This window comes from Muntiacus reevesi, chromosome 2 (assembly GCF_963930625.1).
Source record: "Muntiacus reevesi chromosome 2, mMunRee1.1, whole genome shotgun sequence".
Classification (NCBI taxonomy): Eukaryota; Metazoa; Chordata; class Mammalia; order Artiodactyla; family Cervidae; genus Muntiacus; species Muntiacus reevesi.
Window position 1 is genome coordinate 134096048 of NC_089250.1, and position 20140 is coordinate 134116187.

The 20140-nt window shown below is 43.0% G+C and overlaps 1 protein-coding gene across 5 annotated transcripts in view; it reads right to left on the reverse strand.

Annotated features, from left to right (window-relative positions):
* Nucleotides 1-20140, reverse strand: part of PANK1 (pantothenate kinase 1) — a 110287-nt gene that overhangs the window by 47225 nt on the left and 42922 nt on the right. Inside the window, exon 1 of one of the 5 annotated variants that reach the window (XM_065922878.1) lies at nucleotides 11953-12775. The exons of 3 other annotated variants lie outside the window; for them this stretch is intronic. In XM_065922878.1, coding sequence (XP_065778950.1) covers nucleotides 11953-12634 — 682 coding nt within the window. In that variant the 5' untranslated portion in view covers nucleotides 12635-12775. Of the gene's footprint in view, nucleotides 1-11064; nucleotides 11275-11952; nucleotides 12776-20140 lie in introns of those variants that run through there. One more of the 5 variants, XM_065922879.1, reaches the window with a different exon arrangement.

Genomic DNA, 20140 nt, shown 5'->3' on the forward strand with positions numbered 1-20140 from the left:
CACATAGTAGGGGAAGGAGAGAGTGGAATGATACGAGAGAATAGCATTGAAAAGTAAGCTCAAAATTCTCCAAGCTAGGCTTCAGCAATATGTGAACCGTGAACTTCCAGATGCTCAAGCTGGTTTTAGAAAAGGCAGAGGAACCAGAGATCAAATTGCCAACATCCATTGGGTCATCAAAAAAGCAAGAGAGTTCCAGAAAAACATCTATTTCTGCTTTATTGACTATGCCAAAGCCTTTGACTGTGTGGATCACAATAAACTGTAGAAAATTCTGAAAGAGATGGCAATACCACTGTCTCTTGAGAAGCCTGAATGCAGGTCAGGAAGCGACAGTTAGAACTGGACATGGAACAACAGACTGATTCCAAATAGGAAAAGGAGTACGTCAAGGCTGTATATTGTCACCCTGCTTATTTAACTTATATGCAGAGTACATCATGAGAAACGTTGGGCTGGAAGAAGCACAAGCTGGAATCAAGATTGCCGGGGGAAATATCAATAACCTCAGATATGCAGACGACACCACCCTTATGGCAGAAAGTGAAGAGGAACTAAAAAGCCTCTTGGCCAAAGAACTAAACAGACATTTCTCCAAAGAAGACATACAGATGGCTAACAAACACATGAAAAGATGCTCAACACCACTCATTATTAGAGAAATGCAAATCAAAACCACAATGCGGTACCATTACACGCCAGTCAGGATGGCTGCTATCCAAAAGTCTACAAGCAATAAATGTTGGAGAGGGTGTGGAGAAAAGGGAACCCTCTTACACTGTTGGTGGGAATGCAAACTAGTACAGCCACTATGGAGAACAGTGTGGAGATTTCTTAAAAAACTGGAAATAGAACTGCCATATGACCCAGCAATACCACTTCTGGGCATACACACTGAGGAAACCAGATCTGAAAGAGACACGTGCACCCCAATGTTCATCGCAGCACTGTTTATAATAGCCAGGACATGGAAGCAACCTAGATGCCCATCAGCAGATGAATGGATAAGGAAGCTGTGGTATATATACACCATGGAATATTACTCAGCCATTAAAAAGAATTCATTTGAATCAGTTCTAATGAGATGGATGAAACTGGAGCCCATTATACAGAGTGAAGTAAGCCAGAAAGATAAAGAACATTACAGCATACTAACACATATATATGGAACTTAGAAAGATGGTAATGATAACCCTATATGCAAAACAGAAAAAGAGACACAGAAGTACAGAACAGACTTTTGAACTCTGTGGGAGAAGGTGAGGGTGGGATGTTGTGAAAGAACAGCATGTATATTATCTATGGTGAAACAGATCACCAGCCCAGGTGGGATGCATGAGACAAGTGCTCGGGCCTGGTGCACTGGGAGGACCCAGAGGAATCGGGTGGAGAGGGAGGTGGGAGGGGGGATCGGGATGGGGAATACGTGTGACACTATGGCTGATTCATGTCAATGTATGACAAAATCCACTGAAATGTTGTGAAGTAATTAGCCTCCAACTAATAAAAAAAAATAAAAATAAAATAAAATAACTGTAAAAAAAAAAAAAGAAAAGTGAAAGAGGAGAGTGAAAAAGATGGCTTAAAGCTCAACATTCAGTAAACTAAGATCATGGCAACTGGTCTCATCACTTCATGGGAAACAGACGCGGAAACAGTGGAAACAGTGTCAGGCTTTGTTTAGGCTCCAAAATCACTGCAGATGGTGACTGCAGCCATGAAATTAAAAGACACTTACTCCTTGGAAGGAAAGTTATGACCAACCTGGATAGTATATTTAAAAGCAGAGACATTACTTTGCCAACAAAGGTCCGTCTAGTCAACGCTATGGTTTTTCCAATAGTCATGTATGGATGTGAGAGTTGGACTGTGAAGAAAGCTGAGTGCCGAAGAATTGATGCTTTTGAACTGTGGTGTTGGAGAAGACTCTTGAAAGTTCCTTGGACTGCAAGGAGATTCAACCAGTCCATCCTAAAGGAGATCAGTCATGGGTGTTCATTGGAAGGACTGATGCTGAAGCTGAAACTCCAATACTTTGGCCACCTCATGCAAAGAGTTGACTCATTGGAAAAGACCCTGATGCTGGGAGGGATTGGGGACAGAAGGAGACGGGGACGACAGAGGATGAGATGGCTGGATGGCATCACCGACTCGATGGACATGCGTTTGGGTAAACTCAGGGAGTTGGTGATGGACAGGGAGGCCTGGTGTGCTGCGATTCATGGGGTCGCAAAGAGTCGGACACGACTGAGCGACTTCACTGAACTGATAGACATTACCAACAGGTAAAATAGATAACCAGTGGGAGTTCAATGTATGATGGACGGAACCCTAAGCCAGTGCTCTGTGACAACCTAGAGGGGTGGGATGGGGAGGGAGGTGGGAGAGGGGTTCAAGAGGGAGGGGACATATGTACACCTAGTGCCGATTCGTGTTGCTGTATGGCAAAAACCATCACAATATTGTAAAGTAATTATCCTCTAGTTAAGAAAAATATAAAATAAATTTTAAAAGACTGCTGATGAAATATTATGTGGTCACTGCAAAGAATAAATCACATTTCGGCTACTTCTTCACAGTAGAAAGCTTCCATGAAAGGAAAGATGTGATATCTCCCTGACCAAACTCATGATATCTTCCTTCTAAATACATAGTATCTCTTTAGATGTTTCTCATCAAATAAAGGTAGCTGGGGAAATAGGAATGGTGAACAGTTTTAACTGTGTTCAAGCCTTCTGACTCATACACACAATTTCAGGACTTAAGGTACTGCCATAGCATAGGAGTAGAATAAAGTCATATAAAAGGCTACACTACAGCTTGGAATCATATGAAACCAAATATCACACCCAGAGTCTAGCACGGTGCCTTGGCCCAAAGGAATAAAAACTGACTGACCCCTGTGCGACCCATGGGGAGTATTAAATCTGAGTTTTCAAGGTCACCCAGATCAATACTTATCTAATCTCCTTTTAGTTCAGTTCAGTCACTCAGTCGTGTCTGACTCTTTGTGACCCCATGAATCGCAGCATGCCAGGCCTCTCTGTCCATCATAAATTCCCGGAGTTTACTCAAACTCATGTCCATCGAGTCGGTGATGCCATCCAGCCATCTCATCCTCTGTCGTCCCCTTCTCCTCCTGCCCCCAATCCTTCCCAGCATCAGGGTCTTTTTCAATGAGTCAACTCTTCACACGAGGTGGCCAACGTACTGTAGTTTCAGCTTCAGCATCAGTCCTTCCAATGAACACCCAGGACTGATCTCCTTTAGGATAATCCAAAAGAAGTCATCCTATAGTCTAAACTTTAATACTTTCTGGTAACTCAATACAACCTGTACTGAATCGCGTGGGTGAAGCAATCTGTCAGGTGAGAGTGTGGCTCTTGGTTCTTCAAAGGGTGGGACCCCAAGCAAAAGTCAAAATAAAATAGCTATCTTTAAATATCTATATAAGATAAATTAGATGTGCTGTGTTGTCAATGAACACAGGGTAGAAAATGTGAGATGCATTCTGACTAGTGTAAGGAAGGATATCTAACATCAACCCCCATCATTTCTATTGAGTGCCAATGTTTTGATGGAAGACTCACCATACTGCTGAATCTCAAGTCAACTGAGACTGAGCTTCAAGTCAACTAAGTCCATCCCTGTATCTTTCACTCCTGGACTGCCTACTTCACGCTTTAAAGCAGTTGTTTTTCCGTAAGCCCCAGGATTCCCAGCAACTGGCATCACCTAAGCTGGCCTCAGCTTACAGAGGTCCATGCAGGTCCAGAGTGTCCCAAGCCTCTATCCAAAGTCCTGTGGCCTCAGATTCAGCATAGAGTCAAGGTCAGACAACACCAGAAGGTTTATATTCTGGCCTTGCAGGCAACAAGTGTCCAGAAGTATCCATCTCATCTTGTGCCAGAACAAAGTTTGCTAGGTGGAGGGTTAAAAAACAACACCTAGGCACTGGATACGGCTGTTCTGAATTCTGAAGCCTTCTTCAATTTGTGCAGCTTTTCTAAAGGAAAAGTGCTCCCTTTCCTAATCTTTCTCCTCTCCATGGTCCTTATTTGCCTCACTCAAGGGCTGGGATATCAAATGGTAAAAGATCAAAGGAAGATACTTCCTGTTTTAAAAATAACTTTGTCCTGACACTAGATTAGCAGTAACATAAATTACACAGCTTTCTTATTCACAAACTTGCCAACATCATTCTCAGGCAGGGCCTGCTCCTACTTGGTCTCAAGAGTTGCCATGGAGCCATCTATGAGAGTGACAGTGAGATAAAGACATGACACAGCCATGCGTCCTGCTTCTAGAAACCTCACAAGGAATTAAGGAAGCTTCCACTTAGGAGATGATGTCTGATCAGGTTGGAGGATACCCTGAAACCCTGTCCACAAAAGTACTCAGAGCAAGATGGGTTGATGAGAATCCTGAGATTTCAGAAAGATTCGAAAGCCTCTGTGACTAAATAATAGCAAGAAAATTAATATTGAATACCTTTTATAAATAGTAGCTAGTATGAATAGTAAAATATCTTTAACTCTGCATGTTATCAGGATACAGGCATTCTACTATACGAGACCTCACCTACATTTCCCACATTTGGTACTCGAAACCAGTAAGATGTGTGTGTGTGTGCTAAGTCTGTTCACTTGTGTATGATTCTTTGTGACCCAGTGGACTATAGCCTGCCAGGCTCCTCTGTCCATGGGATTCTCCAGGCAAGAATACTGGAGTGGGTAGCTATGTCCTTCTCTAGGGGATCTTCCTGACCCAGGGATGGAACTCACATCCCTTCTGTCTCCTGCATTGGCAGGTGGGTCCTTTATCACTAACGCCACCTGGGAAGCCCCATTTCCCACATTTGGTCCTCACCACTGGTAAAACAGAGGCCAGTTATTTGTAATCAACAGTGAGCCTCTGAGAACCTAAGCAACTCAACTGAGACTGCGCTGTGAACAAGTAGTAGAATGAGGCTCTGAATCCAGGTCTGGTGACTCCAAAGCTCCTTCCACTCTAGAACTCTACCCATTCATCCTGGGAATCCAAGGGGGTCCTGAGTCTGGTCTCCTGGCCCAGCAGAGTCCAAATCTAAGCTCAATTTTCCCGAGTCCTAGAGTCCTTGCTCCGTTTCTTGGAGGATAAACAGAAATTTATCCCTCACAGTCCTGGAATCCAAGACTAAGACACTGGCAGATTCAGGGTCTGGTGAGCTCAATTCCTAGAAAGCTGTCTTTTTATTTTTTTAAGCTTTTTATTTTGTATTGGGGTATAGCCGATCAACAACGCCGTGATAGTTCCAGGTGACCAGTGAAGGGACTCAGCCATACATATACATGTATTGATTCTCCCCCAAACTCCCCTCCCCTCCAGGCTGCCACAGAACATTGAGCGGAGTTCCACGGGCCATACAGTAGTTCCCTGCTGGTTATCCATAGATAGCTGTCTTTTTGCTTTTAACCTCTAGAGAATTCTCTGGGCTCGTCCTCATGACCTAATCACCTCCCAAAGGCCCCACCTCTTAATACCATTATCTTGAGGGTTAGGATTTTGATATCTGAATTTTGGGCAGACATAAGAAATAAATCTAGAGTAGGACCTATCTCATAGGAAGCTGGGAGTGCTGCATGAGATAATCCATGTAAAATGTTTCAGTTCCTGGCACAGAGTAAGTGTCCCTTAACATCAGCTGTTACCTCCACAAACACATGAATGAATTTCTTGCCAAAGGTGTACCAACTGTAAACACCAATCTCTTCTTCAAGTTTTACAGAACACACTTCCTTTTCCCAAAATAGTAGGCCTAATTTGGCAGAAAAGAAAGGCAACTAGCTGAAAATGGAGGTGAACTTGGCTTTGAATTCTGGTTCTGCCATTCACTGACTTCAGGTAGGTTGCTTCAATTCTTCAGGCCTTTCTTTCCCCATGGTAAAAATCAAGTGTGGGAGTGGTGACCACATACTCTTGTAAAGACACATAGAGAGCAATGGGACACACAGCTGTTTCAATCATGGCTAAGTTAGTTACTTGGTCAATCAAAGTGACCGCTGGAAGTACCCACTATTGTCATAAATCTTTTCAACTTCTTCCTAAACTATACAGAATCTGTTAGAGGCACAGATCATCATTTTGATGTAACTGCCTCTAAAAATAACACTCCCTTACCCCTTGGAATCATTGGCTGCTTTCAAATACATTCCCAAGGAGAAAACATAGTCATACATACATACATACAACTAGCCAACTCTAAGCATCTAAAAGATCTCATAAATTAAGTAATGAGGTACCAAGCTTGACAGCTGCACTATCTAGAGGAAAGGTCTACTTAGAAATTCTGAGCACCCTATCTGATTCAGAATATTGTCATCCCAAGGTGAACACTGACCTACACAGTGAAGCTAAAGCATATAATTAAATGTAATTAAATGTAATGGAAGTCAAACCTTGATTGCTTTTCATGGTAATTGGTTTGTATTAAAACATATACATACACACTATTAAAAGTCAGGCTTTCACACACATTAAAAAAAAAAAAAAAAACAACAAAAAACCAACCCCAAATCTGTTGATTAAAACCAGTACTCTTGTTTCCTGACTAATTATGTCTCCAAAAACCATGCTGGATTTTGTCTTATACCCTTGTTGAATGTCTCACATGTTAAAAATTAACAGCACTCTTTCCGTCAAAAGTTTTGGTTACTGTGCCAAACAAAATATGTTTTGTATTAACGTTGAAATTCACTTAGTGGCCTTTTGGGAAAAAGTGGTGTTCAGGTCCCTAATGAATCCTGACACCTGATTTAACCACTTAAGACACTGAACACTTGGGCCCTTAAAGTCATAAATCTTTAGTCCAAATGTGCATTGTACATTCATAACTTCATTGACAAACTTAGAAATAAGACCACATCCTAGAGGTAGCAATTCCAGAGTGTGCCCCTGCTTTCCATCCTAGTCTTTTGTTCTTGATTTGCAAGGCTTCTCCACCATCTAGAAGTTCTGACTATGTTTTAATAAAAATGCATATATCTTCACACCGTTCCAACCAGAAAATTCTACCTATCTACCTATCTTTATATCTTGGTTTTTCCATTAGCCCAATTCAGAAGTCGCGGCAATTCTAGGTGCCAAAGCTAAATATCCTAATATTTAGAAAAGTGAAGACTTACAGTTTGTCAATGGTGGCTATCGAAAACTGGTAATAGATTTGTGTTTCTTCAGTTTATACCCCACAAATGTATTATGTGCATAATGAACTCTCAGCCATTTTCTGCTCACATTCTATCTGGATGATCTCAGAATCCGGAACTTCTACTAGGAGGCTGCAGGCACTGCTCCAGCCCTTATTCCTGCTTGTTGAAGAGGGCAGCTCACATCCTCGAGTCTTCTGATGACACTCAAATATTTGCCTTTCTACAGCATAGTGTTTGGCAGCTCAAACAGTCATCTCCTTTGCGTTTTTCTCCTCTCTTCACTAGTGCGGCTCATCTACAAGTATCCTTAGAATCTGAAATATCCAGGCTTTCAAGGCAATAGCTGTATACTTGTTTGTGCCATTTATGTTCCTTCTTTAAAAAGTATATATTCATCAATTTCATCAAAAATAAAGAGCTATGTACAAAATTGTTGCTGCTGCAGTGTTTATGGTGTTTAGAGACGCAAGCTGCAGCCTAAAGCTATTAGAGACAGGTTAAATAAATTATGGTATATCTATATAATGGAATATTGGGAATGTAATACAACCACTACAAATGATGCTTTAATGCTGTAAGAAAATGCTTTCACTAAGATTTTCAAATACAAAAAGGTAAGTTGGGAGTTTGGGGTTGATATATACAGTACTACATTTAAAACAGAAAATCAACAAAGACCTACTGTATAGCATTGCTGGTGTTGTAAAGTTGCTAAGTTGTATCTGATTCTTTTGTGACCCTGTGGACTATAGCCTCCAGGCTCCTCTTTCCATGGAATTTTTTTTCAGGCAAGAATACTGGAGTGGGTTGCCATTTTCTTCTCCAGGGGATCTTCCTGACCCAGGGACCAAACCTGTGTCTCCTGTGTTGGCAGGCAGGTTCTTTATCATTGACTCACATGGAAGCCCACTGTATAGCATAGGGAACTGTATTTGATACTTTATAATAATTTATAATGGAAAAGAAAATGAAAAGGAATGTATATATAAAACTGAATCACTTTGTTGTATATCTGAAACTAATACAACATTGTAAATCAACTATGGTCCACCATAAAATAAAAATTAAAAAAAATCTTATCTTAGTGTGATCCAAAATTACCTTCGGCACATGGCAAATTGAAACAGCCATCTTCTCTGAGTGATGGTATTTGTGAGTACTTCCTCCTGCTTTGTTTCCTCCATTTAATATTATGCAATATTTTTATTGGAACAAGGGTGTTGGAAGTAACTGTGGGACTAGGAGTGTCATAGATAATCAAATAAAACTTTTTGGCTTTCTTATATTAGCCAACTCCCACCTTTTTTTAAACAAGGAAGTCAATCTGAGGTGTCTCTGTCAGCTCAGTCTCTTGTCCTGTGTGTTAGTGGTGGACAGTGTTGTGCACGGTGTGATTAACGACTGGCATTTGTCAAATAACTGCTATGTGCCAAGCAGGAATTCACGTTTATATATATATATTATATATATATAATCTTAATTAATCCTCGCATCAACCTGATCACATAGTGTGATCAGTGCCATCTTATCAATACTGAAACTGAAGCATAGAGGTTAAATAAGTAGCCCTAGGTCACCCAGATGCAATTTAAACTCAAGCCCTCCAGAGTCTGGATAACTTCGCCATTTACAAACATTGACTTGGCATTTTATCAGGACTATAAAATTAGTTTCAAAATATTTGGGAAATGATCTGACTTCATAAGGTGCTACTTACATATGCTTCAAACATGAAGGAGCATTCAAAAGGACTCTCCCTGTAGAGACCTTAGCGAGACTCCATTGAAGGGCTTTCCCCTAGTCTGTCCCGCGGATGGAAATGGCTACTTCGATGAGGGGGTGATGATGTCACTTGTACCTTTTTCGTCAACATTAATCAAGTATTCATGCATCCAAGTTGCAAAGCATATGAAAGAAACTATCATCTATAATAAGACTTCCAACTTAATTGGGGAGATAAGACCAATAGCATGTAGGGAACAATCAGCACAAGGCAAAAATAAAAACTTTTTAAACGATAATAAAATACTAAGCCATGTGGTAGACTAGATGACTGGTGTAGAAGTTATGTAGAAAGAACTGTCAGCTCTTTAGTATCTTAGCACTTTGAAAGCACAAGAAACAATCCTTGAAGATCATTTTGTGGACTCCAGCATTCCAAGAGATCTAACTTGGTCGAGGCCTCATAGTTGCTCAGTAGCAGAGACAAGTAAAGTAACCAAGGAAGCTTAATGAAGCAGTTAAGTCTTGGAAAAGCTTTTCAAGGAAAAGCACAGTGAGTCAGGTGATGGTACTTTTGATGAAAAGAGTGGACAAGATTTCCTGGTTTAACAAAGTCAACCTGCCACTACTCTGATTTTTAGATTACAAGATTGTGAATAGTCCTTGTACTGAAGGATTAGATTTAATTTTTTTAAATAATCAAAAAATACTGAATTGCCCGTTTCATTGCATGCATTGTTTTCAGACATGCAGTATTTCAAAGTGTATTGCACTCTACCCAATATATTACCAAATAGAAACACATCTACCCACATATGCATTCCAGGTGCCTCTCTGAGAGAAGTGATACCTGGCTGTCCTAAAACACTTCTGGTTCAGATAGAAGCAGGAATCTTAAGTTGCAGACTGTAAGTAGGAAATAGTTATTTGTCTAACTTTGACGATTTTATCAACAACACACTCAAAATTTCATTTAAAGCATGTAAATACTTTGTAATAATTGCTTATGTAAAATTTATCAGTCATCAGAAAATAGAGATATACTTAAGTCTAAGTAGATTTGTTTTAGATTACCTAAAAATCAACTGATTGGGCAATTTTATTTTTTTGTAAAAAGATACTTGAATATTAATACACAAGGTATAAGGATCCTAAATTAAACCTAATTTCAACTAAGAAATTTTGGTAGTGAACACAGCAGATGTGGCTTAGAAAATGTAAAATTATTTCAGAAATGTTTGTTCAAATTTGAGGAAAAAAATAGGCTAATGAAACACCAATTTTGATGAATTCTTTTTAAAAGTTGATAAATAAGTATGATCACTAAACTTAAAATACCTATGGCTTTCATTAAAAAAAAATACAAAACCTACTTCAACACCTGACAAAATACATAGGCATAAAGTTATACTTTCTTATATTCTAAATAATGCTTCCAGTGGATTTTCAAGCAAAAGTTAAGGCTCAAGGTTATTTCTCTGTTCTCCTGCAGAGAAAATTGTTAAGAGAGGGTATATTTTCAATTTCTTGAAAATTATTTCAAGAGGTATGATACACTCAAACATAGACCATTTATGCTAGCAATACTAAATAAAAACTCAAAGCAGTTCTCTTTTGTTGTATTTTAGCTATTTACATTTTAAACTCTAATGTAGTTTTTTAAAGTAAATCAGAGAAATAACTGAAATGTGGCTTCAAAAGAAGTAACACAAGTTAATAAATCATAAATAATCAATATTAATGCATAAATAGTCATTTTCTAACAAGGTCCAAAAACGAAAGAAAACAGAAATTCAGGTTTTAGATGCCTTCCTTACAACCCTACCAATCCGCTGTATGGGTTCAAAGTTCCCAACAATAAGTTAACTTTGAACCTGAACATTTCAGACTTACAAACCACAAATATCAGAGTTACTGCGTCCCACAGTTGGGTTAAAAAGCTTCCCAAAGTCTCAGAGACTTTAACTGAATGCAGAAAAGCTAAGAGTCTAAGACAATAAACAGAAACAGCAAAAAGTGAAGATGCCAAATATCAAGGTTTTAACAGACGAATCTAAAGCATATCTAGCAACTTCCCTGTATGAAACAGAATAAATAACCTATACGCAAATATGCGTTTGAATGCAATCACGTTATTAGCGTGCATTCTACTTACTTTTCTTTTTGCCATTTATAAGCTTCATTAGGGAGACCCAGAAAGAGGTAACAAGTTGAATGAAGTTCGGCTCAGATAAGAAACAGCTGTAAAATTGATCTACAAATTTGCATCTAAGAACGTCCAGCGGGGGAGAGACTCTTGACAAACTAAGATATATACAAGCTTTAGATTGTGAAACAACGCATTTCAGCTTTCTGCACTGTATATTACTATTGGAAACCTCAACTCTACCTCCCCATTCTCCGAATTAAAAAAAAAAAAAAATCCACCTCCAATCTTCATTGGTCCACACAGTTCCGGCCCACATGGTATCAGTGGGTGTGTCCCTGCCAACAAGCCCTCTCATTGGTTGCGAGGAAACAGCCTCTAATAGGCTGTGATTTGGGGGGCTGTCAAACTCCACGCCTCCAGACCTAGCGCACGCCAATAGACCCAGGGAGCTGGCGGCTCCTCTGCGATTCAAAGGGCAGGCTGACTGCCTGAGCGCCAACCCCAGAAAGATGAGCTCTCAGAAAAGGACGAGGATAAGGGCGACGGCAGGTCAGGCTCTCCCCCCACCGCTGCCCGTCTCCTACTCCCGGACCCCACCAAATGTTGACACACGTGCATTTTCCCACCGACAAATTAGTAAGGCGGCCAGCGCGTTTGCCTTCCATAGAGCCGTTCCCGAGGAGCAGCTCAGGAGCCGAGTCCAATCGGCCCATTCTACAGATGGAAGCAGGAAAGGGATCTGTAGCGCCTGGCGCCCCTGGGGAAACAATCAGTCCCGTGCGCCCCCTCAAAGCCGTCCCCCGACAGCCGGGGCTGGGATGCCCCGGGCGCGCTTAGGTGCCTGTCCTGCCGCTCCCGGGGGTCGCGCCCCGCTCCCCTCCCTGAGGGACTTACGCGGCCTGTTCTTCCTCCCGGAGTCCATCCTCCTCCGCAGCCGGCATTTCTTGGCGGGGGAGTCGTGCTGAGGGGGCGGCGGCTGTGGCTGGAGCTCTGGCTGGAGCGGCAGGCGCGGGGGTGCCGCGTCGCTGTCGCCCGGGGGGTCCCGGCTGCAGAGGCGCGACGGGTGGAACCCGTTGTGCAGCAGCCCGTTCACGGCTGCAGCGCCGACGCCGGCGGGAGTCCCCGGGGAGTGCGGGGCCGAGCGCTCAGGCTGCCCGCCGTGGTCGCCCATGCCAGAGGCTGGTGGGGCGGCTCGCGGGCCCCGGCTCAGGCGGCCTCGCTGGAGGTCATTCTCGGGCGTCTTTATTTCCCCGGATCCTCCTTGCGGCTTCCGATTCAGCAGCCGCAGAGCCGGCGCCGGGGGATGGCGAGTCGGGCGCTCCTCCCCTCCTCCCGCCGGCGTTCCCACCTCCTCCACGCCCTGCCCCCCGCGCGCCGGCGCCCCGGCGCCCGCCTGGAGCATGCCCGCTCCCGGCGCGGAATCGGGGATCCCCGCGCACCCCCAGCCGGGGCCCCCAGAGCCCGCCTTCCCCTGCTGCCCCAGTCGCGCGACTTCAAACGAGGCTTCCTCGCCTCCCAGACCTGTCCCCGCTACTGAGCATGCCCAGTCCTGCCCGCCACCGCCGAGCTTCAACATGGGGACTGAAGTTCTCCGGCTTCGCAAAGAAGAGATGGGCGGGTTGGGCTTTGTATGGCGGAGCAAGCCGAGAAGGGACTGGGCGAGGCCGGCGAGAGAAGAACGCGCAGCTTCGGGAGGAATGCGGGCGGGGGAAGGGGGGAGACAATAAATATTTGTAGAGGTTTGGGTTTGCTAATCCAGTCCGCACTGAGCTAGATAGCTTTGCAAGGTCATTCACGTTGTCCCCTCCTCCCTGAAAGCTTTGTGAGCGTCTGTGTGTTTCTCTGGGTTTAGTTAAGTGACCAAACTACTCACAGGCACGAGGGGAAGGAGGAGAACGATTATTTATAGACAGGTGGGCGGATTTGGAGAGGGAGGGGAGTGTAATTTCTTTGCTGGCACTCACAGACACCATGTGGCCTCGTGGAGTTGTCTTTTACAGGGAGGAAGCTAGGAATACAGTGTAAGGACAGTGAAGGACAGAGATATAGGCGGGATTAACCGGTGCTGGAAGAGACCAAGTAAACAGAAGCAGTCCCAAGCTATAAAAAGCACTTTCCTCACCCAGAAAGGACGCTGAAGAGACAATGTCACCCTATTTATAGAGTAAGGAGTTGCCTGTGTTTTCAGAAGCGCAGGCAGCATCGCAGGGGAGACGGCACCATAACCCTGGAGTCAGAGCTGGATTCCAACTCCAACTCAGGCACCCAACAAACCGTGCGAAACTCATTGCTCAAGTTAACACACCTGGTGACAGGAAACAGGACTGGGCATGCTCAGTAGGCAGGACAAATTTTGGTGCTGAGGACCTTCCCAAAGTTGTGCAATCCTTGAGGCCTCAGCTCTTGACTCTAACTAGAAACTGTCTTGAGGAATCTATCTGCTACAGTCCTGATGCACAGTAAATGCCCCAAAGAGCTGGTTATCCTTATTACACTGTTATTATTAGCAGATCACCCTTCATTTCCAACAAGGGGAATAAACCATACTCGCAGTCATGTTTATTGTGTAACTTACTGTGTGTGATGTTTTCCATCATCTGCATTTATTTAATCTACATAGGAGTCAGAGGCCTCAGAGCACTCAGTAGCAGCCAGAGGCCTGCACCTGAACGGGAATTCCTTCCAGCAGAGTTTGACCTGGAATCAGCTTTAGAACCCATGAGACCCGAGTGCACAGGTCCCTTGACTCCTTTTTTTCAGATAAGAAAACTGAGCCACAGAGGGATGGCTGAGGTTATTAAGAACAAAGCAAAGAATAAACCAGGTGGTTAAATGATAAAGAATCCACCTGCCAATGCAGGAAACACAGGAGACTCGGGTTCAATCCCTGGGTGAGGAAGACCCCCTGGAGGAGGGCACGGCAACCCACTCCAGTATTCTTGCCTGGAGAGTCCCATGGACAGAGGAGCATGGCCGGCTAGAGTCCACAGGGTTGCACAGAGTTGGACATGACTGAGCTCGCATGCACATTAAAGAATAAACCTTAATTCTCCTATCTTTGCTTCCCTGACCCTATCATATTATTTGAAAATATGAAGAAAAAACCTAGGTGACCTGGCCCCTGCCTCACCTTGAGCTCCTGATTCTCCCTCTACAGAGCAGTCTTCCAGTTCCTCAAACACACGAACATCCCTTTTCATCTGCTGTGTTCCCTTGCGTGTTCCCAGATGTCTTTGTTTACTAGATTCCAACTCAGTCTTCAGATCTCTGCTTCAACCTCTTATATTTAAAGTAGCCTTCCCTGACCCTTAGAACAAGACTAGAGCTCCCTCCCCCTACGCTTGACCTTCATGACTCTATCAGTTTGTAACACCACAGTGGGGGTATAATAGGACATCACTGAGTTGTTACAGTGATAAAATGAATAATATGTAAAGTGTCCAGCCCATCATAAGTGCTATAGAAAAAGTTCAATATTATTTGATTGTGCATCTCCCCCTACTACACTGTAATCTCCATTAAGGCAGATGACTCTCTTTCATAACTGTATCCCTAGGAAGCTCTTAGTAATTATTTGTGACTGAATAAATGACTTGGGTGATATTTCCCCGGGGTGTCTCTCACTTTCTATTGTAAATTTGCTAAAAACAAAACTCCTGGATTGTTACTCCTAAATATTCAAATATAAAACTTTCAAATTTGGACATAATTTAAGCTCAGTAGTTTAGGAAGCACTTTACAGCAGAAATGCAGAGTAGATTTAGCAATGCATGATTCCCAGGCATGGTGAGGAAGGCCTGAGCCAGGTGGCTCAGACCCAGGTAGGGCAGGAGTACTGGTACTGGGGACAGAACATCCTCCACCTGCTCTCCTCTCTCATCTTTGCTCTGGGTGCCTTGAATCAGTTATACCTTGCATGTGATAGAGAGGAAGCCAGGTGGCATATCACAGGTTTATGGGGTGCACGGGAGTGGGGGGGGGGGGGCTTGGGGAGACTGTGGTTCGGAGGTGTAATTTTGAGGTATGAACTGTCATGTGCTCCAGCAGGGGAATGGAACAAATAATGTTTGGAAGAGAGGGAGGGAGGAAGAACCCACAAGGCACTCTCTCCCTCTGTTCATTCATTTATTTACCAGTCATTTATTATGAGTGCGCTATGTTGTAGGCAGTAAAATAAATGCTGGGAGTAAGTACAAAGTCAAAACAAATGGCTTCATTGCCCTCCAAGGGCTTACAATTCATAGAGACAGACAGAGACCGAGAGATAAGTCAATGATTCTCCATCATCTGGGTACATAAGAATAACCTAGGGAGTTTTCCCTTTTAAACTTCTTGTTGAAAATAACATACATACAGAAATATATACATATCCTAAGGGTAGAGCTCGCTTCCTAAGGCCCACTTGTCTTCACGGTGAATTTTGCAGTGAATGAAACAAACTGTGTCACCTATACCAAGGAAGGGAACTCCAAAGGACTCCAGAGAGTGAGCAATGATGGAACAGAGACGAGAAAAGGAAGATGGTGCTGAGATGGGTGTTAAAATACGCTTCAGGGAGGAAATGACCCTTAAACTGAAGTTTGACCAATGATGGAATTTCATCATGGAAGGCTGAAGGAAATCCATTCAGAAGTGAGGGAGTGGAGACCCTGCAGGTGGTTTGAAACCATCTGGCATGCTTGGGAACCTGCCAGGAGATCAACAAGGCTGAAAGACAACCTATCAAGGGAGGAGGCGAGTGATGGCCAAAAAGGTGAGATGGGGTTCAAATCTCAGATGGCTTTCTGCACCATAGGAAACAATTCAGACTTTTTCCCTGAAAGACACGAGAAACCACTGCAGAGTTTTAGATTGTGGAAAAACTCCTAGATTTGCATTCTGGAAGGATCTCTGGCAGCAGTCTGGAGAATAAAATAGGGGAGGAGGTTTCTAGTTGGAGGGACCAGATAGAAGACTACTGGAAACAACCAGGAAAGAAGTGAGATGGGGCTGAGTGAAGGACATACCATTCAGAATGAGATCACCAGGTGGACTCAAAAACTATTTAAAGAATTTATAGGACTTAGTAACCAACTGCAGAACGAGGAAGAGGTAAGGCTAGGATAATTTTTATGTTTCTAGTCTGGGCAACTGGGAATGTGGTGGTTTCAGCATGCAAGATAAAATATGCAGAAAAGGAGCAAGACCTATTACTTATATTCTCTCTGGGATTTATATTTAAGAAGGGTGATCCTTTAAAAATGTAGATATGATCATGACATTCTTGTACTTACACTGATATGTAAACAGTATTTGTCTGTTTCAGTCTAACTCGACACTTACCACTTTCCTTCTTTCCTCCCTCCATCCCTCTCTTCCCCTCCCCCCATAAAAAGACGGAGGTCAGCACTAGTTTTTAACTACTATAAATTGGACTTTTAATTTACTTTTAATTTTTTTGAAGACACAGATTAAAACCTGTCCACCATGCCATCATTACACATGATCACTGTAGAAATTCTAGTTCCTTGCTAAAATGGAAATAAAGTCCAATGTGCCCAAGCTTTCTACCACCTAATAACCACACCGATGACACAGTATGAGCTTGGGAAAGGATCCTCGTCAAGATATAGTTTAAAAAGAATTACTAGAATTTTAACTGTCAGAATATTGACCCAAGATGACTTCTTTCTTTCATTTTTGCCTCTTTTACTATCGGTGTCCGTGCCTTTCTTAGAGATTCGCATGAGGCACCTCAGGAGGCTGTTTTCAAGTACTGTGCTATTTTAGATGACAGTGCTTTTCATATTGCTTTCTTCAGGGCCCTAGGGAGCAGCGCTGCTTCAGGGAGCCAAAGGCCACCAAAAACCAACAAAAACTGCCTTGTGAATAACAGTGTTATGGAGAGATTCTGAGGATCCCTTCATCAGAGCCTCCCTCTTCTTCAGAATTGAGCACCTACTACAGAGCAGGTACCATACTAAGTACCAAGGATACACTCTTAAGCAAAAACAAAGTTCCCATCCTTATCCAGATTACAGAATGGACAGGCCTGAAGCACGTAATCACCACAACAGCAAAAGTGTAACCATCATTCCAAGAACTGCAAAAAATGGAAAGGCTCTCAGTGCCATGAGGGCACATACCAGGGTGACCTGGACTCGTCTTAAACTTTAGTAGGTGAAATGACATTTGCTGAATTCTGAATGTTGAATAGAAGTTAACTAAGGTGGGGTGGAAGTGGAGGAGGTATTCTTAGGCTCTCTTATGTCATAAATATGGTAGGCACTTCGTAAATACTTGCTGACTGAAAAGATGAATTGACCCTGTTCCTCTCAATAGGGCAAATCGAATGTCAGAAGATTTTTCACCGAAATAAACCACTGGAGAGGGTTCAGGCCAATCCTGTTCTCTTTACTGTTTTTTCTATATGGCTTGATGGAGGATTTTAGTTTTTTGTCGTTGGGTTTTTTTTTTTTTTTTTCTTTTTTTTTGGTCAGGAGAAGTGGAAAAATGTAACATCAGCAGCTGCCACTACAGTAATAACTGTGTGTACAGGATTGAAACACACCCTACATGAACTAACTTCCTGTTAGTCACTAATATTTTTTGAGCACCTACCAATGATGATTTGGTGAAGGGAGATGGGAGTGTGACTGACTAGAAATTTGATAAGCTATAATCAGAGTGACCCCAAGTACTGGGCATAAGTTTAGGAATGTATCTGACTTTAGCAAATTGACAGTAGGCTTATTATCTAACATTTATTGAGTTCTTACATGCCATACAGTGTCCTAAGCACACTGTAAGTGTCATCTTTCTTAATTAGCAAGGTAGTCATGTGAGTTGGATATTATTATTAGCTCATATTTTGTATGAGGAAACTAGAGCTTAGAGAGGCTAATGGGTCCAAGTTCACACAGCACAAAATCTAACAGACATTTGAGTCAGGTCTGGGTGGCCCTAGAACCTCACATTTTGTAACTCAACCACCATGCCTCCCTCCCAAAAGATGGTGTACCTGCTGTCACCTGCAGATTTTACACCACAGTTGCAAACAACTGATATAGTATTCCACTGCCCACACAACATTGCCTTTTAAGCTTCTCGAGTCCCTTTACTTCTCACTGAAATGTTTTTGCTGTCCAGTGTCTTAGACTTTTGTTTCCAAAAGAGCTTTCCCCCCCTTTTAAAAAATGTGCCAGCTATTGCCATTTTCTATTTTGTATATCTGTCCAACAAATATTTTAAAAAGATGTGCAAACCACTGTTTCAGTTACAGTGATGAGCAAGGCAGAAAAGTCCCTCCCATTCCTGAACACACATTCCTTGGGGAGGGGGACAAGGAGAGTCAGAAAATAAATAATAAATCCAATCTGTGTTAGGTAACATAAAAATTAAACAAAATGGCGTGAAAGAGAATTATTTTAAGCTTACATGCAGGTAGTTGAGGAAGCGACACTGATACCGATTTCTGAGGGTTGAGAGACTGAGGTGTGAAGCATTGTCAAGAGAGGTTTAGAAGCGCATTCCAGCACATGGAAGAGGAAAGAAAATGAGTATCTGTATCTATATCTATGTGTGTGTCTGTTTGACTCTTTGGGACCCCAGGACTGTAACCCGCCAGACTCCCTCCTCCATCACAGGAATTTTCCAGGCAAGAATTCGGGAGCAGGTTGCCATTTCCTACTCTAGGGGATCCTCTGACTCAGGAACGGAACCTGGTCTCTTGCGTCTCCTGTGTTGACAGGTGGACTCTAACCACTGTGCTACCGGGGAAGTCCACTTCTATATCTATGTCCATATGTGTATGTGTGTGCATACACACACACACACACACACACACACACACACACACATATATTCATCTCTTCGTCACCAAAGTTCCAATATTTGGGGGGAAGCTGATGAATAAGGGATAAGCATTTTCCTTTGAGAATGACAGCAGTGGAAGGAAGAGTCTTTGATTAGGGTCCCAGCATTCAGGACCTTCAAATTTGTCTTACAGTTTTTCTGTTTTCTGGGTGAAGTCCCCTCTGAATCCTGAAGTTTCTTCAACTGCAAATAATCAAAGCTGCTTTAACTCATTCTCACATAAAGTGAATCAGTACAGGGAACTGGGTGAATAAAAATCTCTGAAAGGTTGAAGGAACGGCCTCTAGGTTGAGCTCCCAGCAATGAATCCCACCACAGGATCAGCTTCCTAAGGGAACTGCTGTAAGGGAGCTGCTACTTCTGGTACAATAGTAAACCAAGATATCAGGGAGTCACTGCACCCCCTGGGCCCAGGACTGACTGTCTCAGGATGAATGGAAACTTACAGAATTCATGCCCTATATTCTGTCTCTCCAAATCCATGGTGTCCAGGACAAGACACCAGGACCCCTGCTCCCATGGCACTGTCCACCAGACAAAACGGCAGAAGTCAGGCCTCCTCCTCCATCTGGACTTCCACATGCTGCATCTGCTTGGCAGAGCTAAGCAGTGTACAGGACCCGGGCTGTAACAGGGCCTGGGAAACCGACATCTTCAATTTCCTAATGTGTAGCAAGTGATATGGCATGTTTAGTTCAGTTCAGTTGCTCAGTCATGGCTGACTCTTTGTGACCCCCATGAACTGCAACACACCAGGCTTCCCTGTCAATCACCAACTCCTGGAACTTACTCAAATTCACGCCCATTGAGTCAGTGATGCCATCCAACCATCTCATCCTCTGTTGTCCCCTTTTCCTCCTGCCTACTATCTTTCTCAGCATCAGGGGCTTCCCAGTGAGTCAGTTCTTCTCATCAGGTGGCCAAAGTATTGGAGTTTGAGCTTCAGCATCAGTCCTTCCAGTGAATATTTAGGACTGATCTCCTTTGGGATTGACTGGTTTGATCTCCTTGCAGTCCAAGGGACTCTCAAGTCTTCTCCAGGACCACAGTTCAAAAGTATCAATTCTTTGGCACTCAGTTTCTTTATGGTCCAACTCTCACATCCATACATGACTACTGGAAAAAACATAGCTTTGACTAGATGGACCTTTGACAACAAAGTAATGTCTTTGCTTTTTAATACGCTGTCTAGGTTGGTCATAGCTTTTCTTTCAAGGAGCAAGTGTCT